Here is a 14,680-nt window from a genome sequence, read left to right as displayed (position 1 = left end):
GATAACATTTATTTGAAGTATGTGATTTTATTAGATCTCATCCAAATCTTAGAATTTGTTTGATTTTCTCTTGAAGTGAAATTCCAAGCTACATCTAACTGAGAAAATAATTAAGGTCATTTTTGGATCAATTGAATCTTTCAAGCCAACCCTATTTATTTATCCCTAGTCACCCTGTAGAGCCTTAATTCTTATCTAATCTTTCATTGAGACCCATATATTTCTAACTTAATTATACCAAATTATGTCATTGTCTCACACCTTATGAACACATTGAATTTTAGGATAAAAGTTTATTTGAGATTTGGGAGAAAGGGTGGAGAATGGAAATAATTTGATTGCGATGGTTGTTTAGAGTGTATCATTAAAAAAATTGCCGTTATAGTTCCCCATCCAACTTTCGATTAGGTGAGCCTTTAGATACTCAATGGGTTAGAAATATTCATCTTATATCAGGAGGGACATAGGGAGGAACTCCACCATATAGCAATGCAAAAAAATAAAAATAAAAGAATGATGATAAGTGGTGGTAGAAAAATTATCTTGAATGAGTGAAATTAGAAACAGTACTATGGGCTCTAATTAGATCTTAAAAATCAACTTATTAATGTATAATTTAAGCTTAAAGTTACTGTTATTCCATTGTTAGCCCAGCCTTACATTACAAAATGAGAAAAGTCTTATTGATTTTTTGGACATTAGTGGAAAGAAAAATGAAAAGCAAACTTATAAAATTTGGTCATAATTATAGATAATTTTTTGAGGTTGAATACTACTGTCAATTTATCTGGATTGCATATAAATCGAAAAGATGAGGACTCACACACATATTTGGATCACATAGTTAGAATTTGTCTTAACTTATGAATCAATTTCAATGTTTGGATGAAATTTACGTTTTCTTTGAATTATGAATTCGAGCAATGATGGAAGAATGTTATGGAGGGGTTGTTAGATTGAGTATATATTATATCTTGCTTTTGTTCCAAGGCTAGAATAATGTTAAGTTTTGGGGTTTGATAACTCTGTAAATTAGAGTTATTTTACCCATTTTGGGCAATAAATAATGTAATATTTGTGAGAAAATATTTGGATTTCCTTTTACTTATTCAAATTTTCCTTGTTTATGAAGTATAATGAGATATGGAGATATTAAGGGAAAAATGGCAAAAGAAAAGGAAAGAAATAAGCCAACCACAAAAGCCTTGGGAGGAATTGGGATTGGGATTGTGATTCATAATTGCCTTGTGTTTGGAGCCTTTGATTTATCTAACATTGAAAGCTTGGGGAAAAGCTAGTTTTTTATTTTGTGTTAATACCACGAAAAAAAACCTATAAACTAATACATATGTGACAAATTTATCCCAAATTAATTTTTTAACCACAAAAAACTTCAAACCGGTACACTTATAACAAATTTATCGTATGTTAGTTTCCATTAATTTTATTATCAAATTACTGAGTTGGACTACACGTGATATTTAATTAATATATCATTTTTGGATTTTACTTTTCGTTTGTCACGTTATATCAGTTTCGTTACCTTTTTGTGGTATTAATCCAATTTGACGAAATGTATATTTGTCATAAATGTACAAGTTTGGAATTTATAGCAGTCAAAAAATTAATTTTGGGTAAATTTATCATAAGTATGCCAATTTGAAGTTTTTTTTTTTTGTCATCTAAGGTAAATTTGCTATAGGTATACCAGTTTAGGGGTTTTTTGTGCTCATTTATGGTAAATTTATCACGAATGTACTAGTTTGGAGTTTTTCGTTATATTAACCCTTTTATTTTTAGATATTTTTTCATTATTTTGGAAGTTTTTCAAGTATTTTGGAGAGAACACAAAGTTGTGATAGAATTATTGTTTTTTATTCAAGATGTTGGGTTTAATTTAGGGCAGAGCTATTTCCACCCCTTACAAAAATTTATCCACTCCTATTTACACTAAAAAGATAAGACCGCCCTTAATCTTTCAATTGCATATTAAAATGATGATACCACCCCTTCTTCTTTTTTTCTTCTTTTTTTCTATTTAGCTTAGTTACCATAATTAAGTAGTTCACATATTTTTTTTTTTAGTATATTAAAGAAAAGTGGATTATAATATATTCTAATAATGGTTTACATGCTTTGTGTTAAATTATGTCACTTTTGGTAAGTAAAAAAGATATTTTTGATATAGAATTGAAACTGAAAAGTTTCTTCTTCATCATTGATCTTATAGTAACTTGTAAATTTTTTCCTCTTATCTCAAAAGCTCACTTTCGTGATGAAAGTTTTATTAATTTCACTAGTCTAGAATATATATCAAGTCTCCTTATTTACTATACCAAAGAATTTATCTTTTTTCCTTATTATATTGATGAGATAATTTTATACATGTAAGATGTTAAAGAAATATCTAGGAATACACTAAAAACATTGTGCACAATGACATATCTTTATTTTTTTTTCGTAAGCAGTTCATATATAATATTAATATCTGTCAATCCAAAACAATGATACTCCACTTATATTTCAAAGAAAAAAAAATTACTTTATGCAATGTTGTGATTTAATTAAATTTCATCTAATTAATTTATCTATGAATTCGATCAGCAACGTAGAAAAGAACTAGATGTCTTTTCCACAAAACAAACTCTCATGGAAGTAATATCTAATAATAATAATAATAATAATAATAATAATAATAATAATAATAACAACAACAACAACAACAACAACAACAACAACAACAACAACAACATAGGGCCTTTAAAATACATGGAAAATCAACAATAAACACAATCTAAACATATGAAATTATTAATTATGGTAAGTAAATCCTATATAGATATAGAAATACTTTTTAAAAAAAGGCAAGTAAATAAATTTTGGACCACAAATATTAATTGCAATTCAATGATAAAGGACAAATTGTCTTTTTGGTGAAAATTGGATGGATTTAGTGATATAGGGGGTGGAAATAGCGCCACCCATAATTTATATTCTTTTTTCTTCTTTTATTATGCTCTAATTTTCTTTTGCTAGGGCTACAATATAATCTAACCATGATAATATGAATTTCATGCTTTTCTATTTTGCAAGTGATTTCATTCATATTAATTATACGTTATTGTGCTTAATGCTTTTGTGGCTAGTTGAATGATCTGATGTGCATATTTGAGACTGAGAAGTAATAATTTGTAATCGCTCCTTATAATATATAACCATAAACTAAATGTGGATAGAGGTATACCATGTTATTTATGTGGCTTTCAATGATAAGGTGGTCCAAAAATTCATTATAAACGGGGAATGTTCACAAATTCTAATGCACTTATGTTTATTTAAATTCACATAGAGATATGGTGAATTGATAAACATATTAGCTTTGCTAAACCTAGAGATAGGAAAACAAATAGATTAGAAAATTACATTATCATATGTTTGATATCATTCTTGTATGCATAATAATCTGAAAATTAAAATTTAATGGTTATGGTGAAATCGAATACTCTAACATTTTTATTTGATTTATTTACTACATTTAGTTCTGAAATTTTGTTTCTAATATTGTTAATTTTAATTTATTCCCAATTTTATTTTGATCTATTAGATAAAATTTATAATTAGTCAATTTTAAATATTTAATTGGTTTATTAATCATCAATTTCTATAGGACGATATTATTTCTCATCATTATATTACTTGTTCGACATAATCATTTGTTTTTAAAATTTTACGAACATGGGACCCTGCTGTACTCGAGTTTTTATCTTCCTTACTTATCTAGCAGGCTCGACCTATCATTGCCATATCACACTATGAAAAATTTGTGCATTTACTTAGCTCCACCAAAGGAATCAATTCGCAATCATTCAGGTTTTTATCTTGCTAACCTGGGAACTAGAATCGAAAGAATGTGTGACGGTTCTGACAACTACAAACACCATCTGGTAGTCTAAGCAACAAAGACTAATTTTCACTGAAGACTAAACAATGAAGACTTACCATCAGATAAAAAAAAAAAAACAACGAAGACTTGTTCTCTCTCTCTATATATATATTGTTGCTTGACTGTATATAATAGTCAAAACATAAATGAGTAAAAAAATGTTATGCGATCACTCAAAACAAACGGACTTAATAAACACCCTTGACTCAATCACATCTTATTCTTTTTTGGGCTCAACATTCCTTTTTGGCTCTTCCAATTTCCTTACATACAGAATATTAATAGATAGTCTTGCTCGGCTGCAATTCTGAAAGAGAGCTACCTGAGTTGGCGACAGAATTAGAATCTCCACACCTCAGAAAGCATTAACATCCCAGGATAAATTTCAAAGCAATTCTTAAGAATCTCTAATCTCAATCAATTTCAATGCAAGACCTAATCATAAGAGTATCCGTATTTAATGATCTCACCTTCTTTTCAGTAAGTCAAAGTTCATTATCATTCACCTTATTTTAAGAGTGCCCAGTTGTGTAGGGCCAGGAATCTTTTCTTTTTAACGGGGTTAACAAGCATGTGTTGTTCGGATCAGATTCATGTATTTGCCCCAGTTCTTTTATGCATGTAAATGCTGATGGCTGAACTTTGCTACAAAGAGTCATGTCCGGGTGATTAAAGTACCAAGCCCGATACCTTTACCTAGAGAGAATGCTAAGTTTAAGCCTGTCATGTATAAATGCCGATACCTTCAATAGGCATGTGTGGTTCGGATCAAATTCATCTATTCACCCCAATACTTTTATACATGTAAATGCCAATGACTGAACTTTGCCGCAAAGAGTCATGTCCGAGTGATTAGAGCACCATGCTCGATACCCTAACCTAAGGAGAATGATAGATCCGGTTAAATTTACCTTCAAGATAATGAATCATGGGTAAATTAAAATATATTAATTATTCTACACCACATCAATTCTCGAACATGAAATTTCTCTGACACAACTCACAATCCTAACAATATTTATAACTTTCTTCAAGAAGTCTAAGGAATTATTTTAAATTTTCATTAGTGTTACTACTCAATAATAGATTAATTTGCGAAATTCTAAAAAAAAAAAACTATATTATTATATTATGATGTAAATATGAGCAGCTTAACATATTTTATTTCGCATTTTAAAATTTTCTACTCATTTATCTTAAATGTTAAATTAAAAAAAAAATAAAAGAAGAAGAAGAAGAAGAAGTCAATAAGAGTAGTGATGAATGTACCTGATTGGTTAATAATGAAAGTGCGCAACACACAATCAATGATGGTTGCCAATCTTCTTCATGGTTGCTTCCTTACATTTTCCAAACTTTCGTTTTTTTCCAACCGAAGAAAGGGACAAGGTAAAAGCCGACAAAATCTAGTCAAAAGTCAAAAAAGTAAAAGTGTATGGTCAGTGTTCAAGTTCAACATTGGAGAGCTGCACATACCGACGAACTCCATTTTCGGAAAAAGGTCTACCATCACGTGAGTGGTATTCCAAACTATGTAGCATCGACACGCGACATGACACGAGTGTTCGACACAACACGACACATCGACACATCATTTCTAAAAAATAGAGAATTTTGACACGTTGCGACACATTGTATATTAAATAAATATTTTTATTTTTAATTAATTTGATTCAAATTCATAAGTAAAAATGATGTGTTGCCAATCTTCTTCATGGTTGCTTCCTTACATTTTCCAAACTTTCGTTTTTTTCCAACCGAAGAAAGGGACAAGGTAAAAGCCGACAAAATCTAGTCAAAAGTCAAAAAGTAAAAGTGTATGGTCAGTGTTCAAGTTCAACATTGGAGAGCTGCACATACCGACGAACTCCATTTTCGGAAAAAGGTCTACCATCACGTGAGTGGTATTCCAAACTATGTAAAGATCGACACGCGATACGACACGAGTGTTCGACACAACACGACACATCGACACATCATTTCTAAAAATAGAGAATTTTTTCGACACATTCACACGTTGTATATTAAATAAATATTTTTATTTTTAATTAATTTGATTTAAATTCATAAGTAAATAATTAATTAAAAAAGAGCCTATAATAAATTTATACTAATAATATTAACAAATCAATTCATTTGAAATTCGAAAGATATATTCATAATTAATGCGAAACATTTTTTAAATTTTAACAAAAGTTATTGATGAAACTAAAAATTAATAAGAAATTAGAATCAATTTATTTAAATAAATTCATGATTTTCTACCATAACCAAAATTTATCATTATTTAAAATTTAAAATTTTTATTTTTTGAAATCATTTTTAATTTCATTTATTTAATTTTTCAGTTAAAAAACAATCCCCAAAATCCACCCCTTCTTTCGTTCGTCATTTTCCCTCCAGCCCACATTTATTTTACTTTTTCCCTCCCCCACTTGACAATGACAGGTGAGCTGTCACTCCCCCCCTCTCTTACGCCATCAAACCTCCTTTCTTATTTTTTTTGGATTTCTTTATGAAAAACCCTAGCGAGCCGCCGAGCCCTCCTTTTCCTATCCTCCTTGCTGCGCCGCACGACCCCCTTCCCTCCTCTCCTCCTTTCCTCTTCCTCTCGTCGCCGATCCATTGCAACAATGGCAGCCCTCACCTCTCTCTGGCCGTCTCCCGCTGTCGCGGTGGTCCATTCGTGGCTTCATCTCGCCGGCGCTCGCGGCCTCTGCTCCGTCTCGCCGGCGCTCCCAACCTCTGCTCCCTCACCCTCCCTCACCTCCACCCTCCATCAGTCTTCCACGCATGTCAATAAAAGTTGACCGCGTGTCCAAGCGTGTTGACGTGTCCGACACGCTCCAACACGTGTCGGACACGACACAGAAGCACGTCCGTGCTTCATAGGTTCCAAACACTTCAAGGGACTATCGACGCATAACGTTCATGTTTTTTTTTTGAATAAAAATATAATAAAAATTCATTTGTTTACATTTTTGTTCTTGAGAATATATTTAAAATAGAATCAAGAAATAAATAAAAATTACTTCTTTATTCTTAAGAACCGTTCAATAATGAAATCCAAAATATTTTCATTTTTTTCTCTTTTCTTTTCTTTTATTTTCTCTTCCTCCTCTTCTTTCCCTAGCCCACCGACAACTAGCCAAAAGAGGTCACCCCAAGACTTACCCAGCCGCCGTGAGATCGACATACCTTGCCTAGCCACAACGAGACTCGAGGCAACCTTGCCATCTCTCGTTTGGCCAATCAAAAGTCGGCCATAGTCAAGGTTAGCGACCAACTAGAGAAAGTAGAAGAAAAAAATATAATAAAATTATTAAAATGTTAAAAGAAATTCTAGGTCACGTCTCGGTCCTATAAATCTAATTGTACTTTCCAAGCCCAAAAAAATTTGGAGGTAGTACCAAACATATTTTTATTTCATAAATAAAATTTTTATACAATTATCAAACACATTATGTTGCTCAGAAACTTGTCAGGTGAATAGAAAAAAAAAACATATATAAATAGAAATTGTACCCGGGAATAGAAACGTTATCATTTGCACTCTATGATACCCCGCATTGGTCCTGAAATCAGACTTCACTTGCAAGTGATATGACAGTCAAATTTAATCACGATGCAATCGTCAAATGGATACTCGTGTTTTTTTTTTTAAGGGACTCAGTACTGATTTTTCATTATTTCTTCTCACTTATCTTTAAGAAATTTAGATGTTGGATGACGCTACAGAAATTCAACCAAATGATGCTCGCTGAACTTTAGAATTTGTTCGCAACCTCTCGTTGATTGACAGCTTACATTGTAAGGTTATTGTTCTTTAACTATTCTTTCTTTTCTTTTGTTTTCTTTAATTATTTTGAAATGAAAAAGGGTGGGCTGATATATGTCTCAAAAATCATGAATGTGAGGTCTCAAAGATGCGATGCATGTAATACCCACCACTCATCTAGGTCCACATTTCAGGACTTCGGTACGAGGTTAAAAACCGTAGGGGGTTCTGCCGAGCAATAAACAAAAGCAAACCGACACGTTTCGCTCGATGTTTTGAGCTGATAGATCTCAAGCTCCGACACTGGAGAGTCTCTCTTTAACCAGAAAAGCTCTGGACAAACTTCAATTATGCCGAGACTGACCTCATCACCTCCTCATATTCGCTTCTTCTTCCCCTTCTTCTCCTACATCCCCTGTGTCGTTTTCCTCTGCTTCCTCCCTCATGCTGCAGAGTCTCAAATCCAAGATCAAGAATTGCAAGTCCTGTTGAAGCTCAGGCAATCCTGGCAAGAACCATCGTCCCTCGACCACTGGGTGGCCTCCAATTCATCCTCCCACTGCGCATGGCCCGAGATCAAATGCCAAGAAGGCTCGATTACCAAGCTCAATCTTACCAACCTGAGCATAAATTATTCGATCCCCCCATTCATCTGCGACCTCAAGAATCTGACCAAGCTCGATCTCTCCTACAACAATATTACTGGAGAGTTTCCCACTGTTCTCTACAACTGTTCCAAGCTCGTGTACCTCGACCTGTCCGAGAATCACTTTGAAGGTCCTATTCCTTCCGATATCGATCGAATGGCCAATCTTCAGGTCCTGATTCTTGCCGACAACAGCTTCTCGTTCGACGTCCCAGCATCGGTAGCAAGGCTGCAGAGGCTGAGGATCCTTCACCTTTACATGTCTGAGTACAATGGCACATACCCTGAAGAGATTTTTGGCCTCTCTGCTCTCGAAGAACTGAGGCTCGAGTACAACAAGTTCGTGCCATCACAGCTACCGCAGAACTTCACTGTCCTGAAGAAGCTGCGGTTCTTCTCAATGGCGCAGACGAACCTTTATGGTGGAATCCCGGAGACAGTTAGCGATATGGAGGCTCTTGAGCACTTGGATTTGGGGAAGAATCCACTGACAGGAGAGATCCCGGCCAGCATTTTTGCTATGAGAAGCTTGAGCGAGTTGTACGTGTACGAGACTAATGTGTCCGGATCGATCCCTCAGGCAGTCAGTGCCGCAAACCTGAGCGTGATCGATCTGTCTTTAAATAATTTGATGGGGAACATACCTGAAGTTTTTGGACAGCTCAAGAATCTATACAGCTTGAATTTAGAGTTCAATCAATTGTCTGGTGGAATCCCGGAAGTTATCGCGAGTCTTCCCTCTTTGTCTGATATCAAGCTGTCCAACAACAATATATCGGGCACGATTCCCCCGGACTTTGGCAAGTTTTCCCCGCTCAGAAGATTCGAAGTGGCCTTCAACAACTTGACCGGTGCATTTCCAGAACATCTGTGCCATGGGGGTACGCTGTTTGGGTTGGCCGCCATGGACAACAATCTCAGCGGGGAGTTGCCAGAGTCACTTGGAAATTGCAGTACTTTGCTTGAAGTGATGTTGAACAACAATGGGTTCACAGGCAATGTGCCTGGAGGACTCTGGATGCCGCGGAACTTGATGGCTTTGCTCTTGAGTGGTAATGGATTAACTGGCGAGCTTCCCAGGGAGCTGTCCCCAAACCTCACTCGGATCGAGATGAGCAACAACAAATTCTTCGGCAAGATTCCGAGCACGGTGTCTTCGTGGAGGAACTTGGTGGTGTTTGATGCTAGTAATAACCTCCTCAGTGGCACGGTTCCAGCTGAATTGACCGTGCTTCCTTCTCTGACGACGCTTTTGCTCGGTCAGAACAAGCTCTCCGGGAATCTTCCCACAGACATCATTTCATGGAAATCCTTGACCACTCTGAATCTTAGTCACAATAAGATCTCGGGACCGATTCCCAGCAAAATCGGTCTTCTGCCTGTGCTCACGCAGTTGGATCTGTCTGACAACCAACTGTCCGGCCTGATTCCTCCTGAATTCGGCCAACTGAATCTGAACCGTCTGAATTTATCATCCAATCGCCTTAGGGGGAAAATTCCATCCTTATACGATAATGCCGCTTATGACACCAGTTTCCTGAACAACCCCGGGCTCTGTGCATCCAATTCGTTCATGAGGATCAATGTCTGCAGCACCCCATCCCGTAGATCGAGCAAGACCAATCTCACCTTGATCGTGATCTTGGCCATTGCAGCGGCGATGTGCGTTTTGTTGGTGGTGCTATTCATGATCAGAGCTTCCAGAAAGAACAGGTCCCAGTTCGATTCAACTCCAAAACTGACTCCATTCCAAAGTTTGAATTTTACGGAATCGAATATTCTGTCGGAATTGAAGGAGCCTAATGTGATTGGAAGTGGCGGATCAGGAAAAGTATATCGCGTTGTCGTGAATCCTTCTGGTGACACCGTTGCCGTGAAAAGGATTTTGAATAACCGAAAATTAGATGAGAAGCTGGAGAAGCAATTCGTAGCAGAAGTGGAGATACTTGGGAACATTAAGCATCTGCACATTGTCAAATTGTTGTGCTCTATTTCTTGCGAGAAGTCGAAACTCCTAGTGTACGAGTACATGGAAAATAGCAGCTTGGACCGTTGGCTTCACAAGAATAAACGATCATCGCCCATCTCGGGTGTTGCCAACAATATGATCTTGGATTGGCCCAAAAGGTTGCAGATTGCGCTAGGAGCAGCTGAAGGACTTTGCTATATGCATCATGGTTGTTCATCGCCCATCATCCACCGAGACGTGAAATCGAGCAACATTCTCTTAGACTCAGAGTTCAAAGCAAAAATTGCTGACTTCGGCCTTGCAAGGATGTTGGCCAAGCCAGGAGAAGCTGTTTCCATGACAGTTGTTGCTGGTTCTTTCGGCTATTTGGCACCAGGTTTGTCCATTTCCTTAACATGAGTTCATTTCAGCTATGCCAGTTCGCCTTCCTCATACTTGACATATCCTACCAGCAAGAATATTTAGTTTTGTCTTGCGTTTTTTTTCTGTTGAACGACAGAGTATAATCATACGAAAAGAGTTAATGAGAAGATCGATGTTTATAGCTTCGGGGTCGTTCTCTTGGAACTGACCACCGGAAGGGAGCCTTGCGAGGGGAACGAAGACATGGGGCTCGCTGAATGGGCATGGTTTCACTTTAATCATGGCAAGCCAATATCTGATGTGGTAGACGAGGAGATCAGGGACAACTCGTACCTAGATCAGATAAGTAATGTCTTTAAGCTGGGAATCTTTTGCACTGCCAGGCTGCCTTCCACGAGGCCTACAATGAAGGAGGTAGTGCAAATGCTGCTCAAATGTAGCGATCCGCATTATGACGTTGAAAAGAAACCCTAAGACAACCAAAATTTCGTTGACATTTTAAATATTCATTTTATAAAAATATAAAAAAAGAAAAAAAAATGAATGAAAGAAAAAGAAAAAGAAGAAAACAAGAAAAGAAAAAAATGTAAAGAAAACAAGAAAAGAAAAAAAATGTAAAGAAAAGGAGAAAAGGAGAAAAATATAAAACAAAATAAAAAAGGGGACTCTCTGGCGGGAGGCTCTCTTTTCTCTCTCTCTCGGATTCTCTCCGACGGGGGCTCTCTCTTTCGCATTCGGGGGGCTCGCATTCTCTGTGTGGACTCCCGCTCGCTCGATCATCATCGTTCTTTCTCTCTGTAACTGCTCGATGGAGCTTCCATGGCAGATCTCGAAACCCTAGCCTCGGGCAATCTCGGTAGAGATCCGCCATTCCTCGGGGGAAAATCTCCGCCTCGCGCGCTGTCCACCAGAGGAAACTTCCGCCTCCGTCTCCAGCGTTTCTCCGTCGAGCGAGTCGAAGGCTAGGGTTTTCTCTCATTAGCGAGGATCGGAGATCAAAGGCCGGCAGTCGGGGATTGCGAGAGGAGTTCAGTTTCGTTCTCGTTCTACCGGTTCTCACTCGGCAGATCCCTCTTTTTCTCTCAATCGCTCTCTCTCTGGCTCTGGGGATTTGATTCTTTCTCGGAGGTAGGATCGCTCGGTCGAAGGAAATTCTCTCTCGGTTCTGGCTCTCGCTCGCTCTCTTGAACTCGATCGGAGGTAGGATCGCTCGATCAAAGGAGGTTTTCTCTCAGTTCTGGCTCTCGCTCTCTCTCTGGAGTTCGATCGGTGACTCTCTCGATCGGGGATTCTCTCGCCGGATCTGACTGGCCGGATCGGCGTCTCTCCCTCTCGATTGCTCTCTCGCGCGTCGGATCTGACTCGCTGGGGCGGTCGGTCGAGGAGCTCGAAGCACAGGGCTCAGATTCGCGTCGACAGCAGTGGCGACGACAGTATCGACGGTAGCGGTGGTGGCAGCGACAGCAGCGGTGGTGACGGCTTCCCATCGTTTCTTTATTCTGCTTTTCTGATCTCGCCATCTTCGTGTGGTCCAATCCAGGTATAGTTGAGACGCCGTCGTTGTCTCATGTTTCTTTCATGTAGATCAATAACATGGATTTAGCTTCAGTTTTCATTCGGTAGTTTCTGTATCATTCTGTCAGCCCAATATTGAAATGCTGCGACTTGTGAGTGATCATGGCCGTGGTTGGGGTTAGTATAGTCTCCCGGCAAATGGTAGGGCAATACGTACTGCATAGGTGGTATGTACTGTAGTGGGATCGATAGTCTCTTGGCATATGGTAAGGTAGTATGTGCTGAGTAGATGGTTTTTGGTTGTTGGAAATTTCTGAAGAGATGAGCACGGTATTTTGGATGGTTCTAGTTTGTGACTAACAGTGATGCTGCATTTGATCCTTGTGATAGTTTTTCAGCCAATCAATTGTGGGCTTGTTGGTGGGAAGAAGAAAAGAGTAATGACTTTTCACGTGTGAACATATGCGTGCTTCTATTTCTTGTTTCACTCTTACTGTACATGGATGAGTAAACATGTATAGAGTACTTGGTCAACTTCTGCTAAGCATATTTGAATTTGATTCATACCTATCCTGCTGCTTCAGCATTCTGCATGTCTAGTCAATGAGAGGGAAGTCCTGGAGTTCGTCTTTTTTTATTGAGGGAATGGTTATTGAAAAAAGTGAAGGGTCTCATGAGCTCGGTCTTGTTATCCTCTGATAATAAGGCTTTGGAAGCTGAGTCTACTCATGAGACCGTACCTCATCATCTTCGTTTACATCAGAAGGGTCAAGAAACTAGTACCAATAGCATTGTTTCTATATTTCCATGGACAAGACGATTACAACATAGGTGCATTCTTAATTACCCTCTTGTTCATCTTTGTCTATAATAGGTTCTATTAGTTACTTGCTATGTCGCTGGAAGTATTGCCATGTTGTTTTTGTGATCTATGTCCTATGGAATATTTCAAATATATTAGTTGAGCCCTGTTGCAATTGTTTTTCTTGACATTGAATGTAACGAATAGTGCCAACACAAAACTATTACTTTTTCACTGGTAGAGATAGCAAAGTTATCGGTGACATGCATTTTTGTAAATGTTTGTTCAGAAAGGAAAGATGGATAGGATCACTAGACTTTTAGTCCAAATGTTATATTGATTTCTTGATTTGATATATTGTTGTTGTAATTGTTGGACATACTATTTTTTTTTTTTTCTCAAAATTTTTGGAGTTGATTCGATTAGGGAAATGCTGTCTTTTCTGTGGCTAGTTGTTGTTAGTCTTGAAATGAGATAGTAGATGTGTCAAATTGTTTTTAATATGCTGTAGAAATTCATAAAGGACATTTTAAGTTTTGAAAGGATGCATGGCCTACATCATTTGAGCTTTGTTTGATATGATGATAGTGTCTCTATGAGATTTGTTTGGGATATGCTGAACTTCATTTGTGGGAAATTTGTACAAATGAAAGCATGATTTGCTATTCTTGTCGACCTTCTTAAATTTGCAAGATGTTTTGGAATTTGGATTTCTTGACACTATCTTTGAAATTGTTCGCAATTTTAATATTTTTTTTTTCCTTTCTGCTAGAGGAACCGCCTCAGCTGGTAGCCGAAGCGTAAACCCCCAGATGCTACGTAAGCGGGAGGACCCACCACCCCTGGCAGCACACTTAAGTCACCAAGTAACTCCATTAGAGCCTTTGCTTCGCAAAGGTTTCGAACTCCTCACCTCTCTCGCAAAGGTTCACTGAAGCCTATTCAGCGGAGCCACCACGGCCGGTGGTTCACAATTTTAATAGTTCATAGGATACCTTTGTGAAAAAATACTTTGCATCAAAGTTGTTTAGCCTATTGTTTAGCATTTCTTTATGACTTGACATGATTTTCGGAAGTTGCGAGTTTTGGGTATCACATGAATTACATATTGACTGCCTTTTTCTTCATGAATATACATGTTGCATGAACATGTTCAATGATGCATATGTTTAGTAAGTGATCCTTCGTCAACTCACTCATTTGTTTGATTAATTGATAACCAATGTCATATGGCTTGAATGCTTGTCATGTTATACGCTTTGCATGTGATCGTTAGATGAATGATTTAGGTGCGACCCAAAATAATGTTGAATCTTGGGATATCACCTAGAATTTGATTTAGGGACTTCATGACTTTAGTCACCATTTGTGAACACAAAAATTGTATTGTTTTTTAGTTGTTTGATGTGTTTGTTTGTTTTCTCCTACTGTATATACCCAGTTATAGATTTCTTAGGTTATGATTAGATTAGGGTCCTTGAACATGGATAAAGCGTGAAGATGGTGGAGGTCGATGTCAATTTCGACCATTTATCATGTACCATTCGTTTTCCCGACATGTCTCGGGTTTCATGCATTGTATAAAACCGGACGAGTTGCGGGGTTTCTTTCTTTCCTTATTGTTTTCTCTTTTATATTCTTTAGGATTGCATGATTAGGTTTAC

At 37.3% G+C, this 14,680-nt stretch overlaps 1 protein-coding gene and 1 non-coding gene across 2 annotated transcripts; both read left to right on the top strand.

Moving 5' to 3' along the window:
* The first annotated feature begins 7,981 nt into the window (after positions 1-7,981).
* LOC104427173 (receptor-like protein kinase 5) lies at positions 7,982-11,184 on the top strand. The gene is made up of 2 exons (XM_039308905.1): positions 7,982-10,712; positions 10,836-11,184. Exons 1-2 carry the CDS (start codon positions 8,072-8,074, stop codon positions 11,171-11,173), a joined length of 2,979 nt encoding a protein of 992 aa, XP_039164839.1. The 5' UTR covers positions 7,982-8,071; the 3' UTR covers positions 11,174-11,184.
* Positions 11,185-11,347: 163 nt separating this feature from the next.
* LOC104439051 lies at positions 11,348-14,207 on the top strand. The gene is made up of 2 exons (XR_724054.3): positions 11,348-12,239; positions 13,789-14,207. It is a non-coding gene; the product is annotated as an uncharacterized LOC104439051 (transcript).
* The last annotated feature ends 473 nt before the right edge of the window (positions 14,208-14,680 follow it).

Source organism: Eucalyptus grandis, chromosome 3, assembly GCF_016545825.1.
Source record: "Eucalyptus grandis isolate ANBG69807.140 chromosome 3, ASM1654582v1, whole genome shotgun sequence".
NCBI classification, from domain to species: Eukaryota; Viridiplantae; Streptophyta; class Magnoliopsida; order Myrtales; family Myrtaceae; genus Eucalyptus; species Eucalyptus grandis.
Note: the sequence above shows the minus strand (reverse complement) of the source record. Positions and strands in the feature narration are given on the sequence as shown.

Coding starts and splice junctions, on each gene's coding strand:
- LOC104427173 (XM_039308905.1), top strand. CDS start 8,072: ATGCCGAGACTGACCTCATCACCTCCTCATATTCGCTTCTTCTTCCCC. Junction 10,713..10,835: donor TTTCGGCTATTTGGCACCAG/GTTTGTCCATTT, acceptor GTTGAACGACAG/AGTATAATCATACGAAAAGA.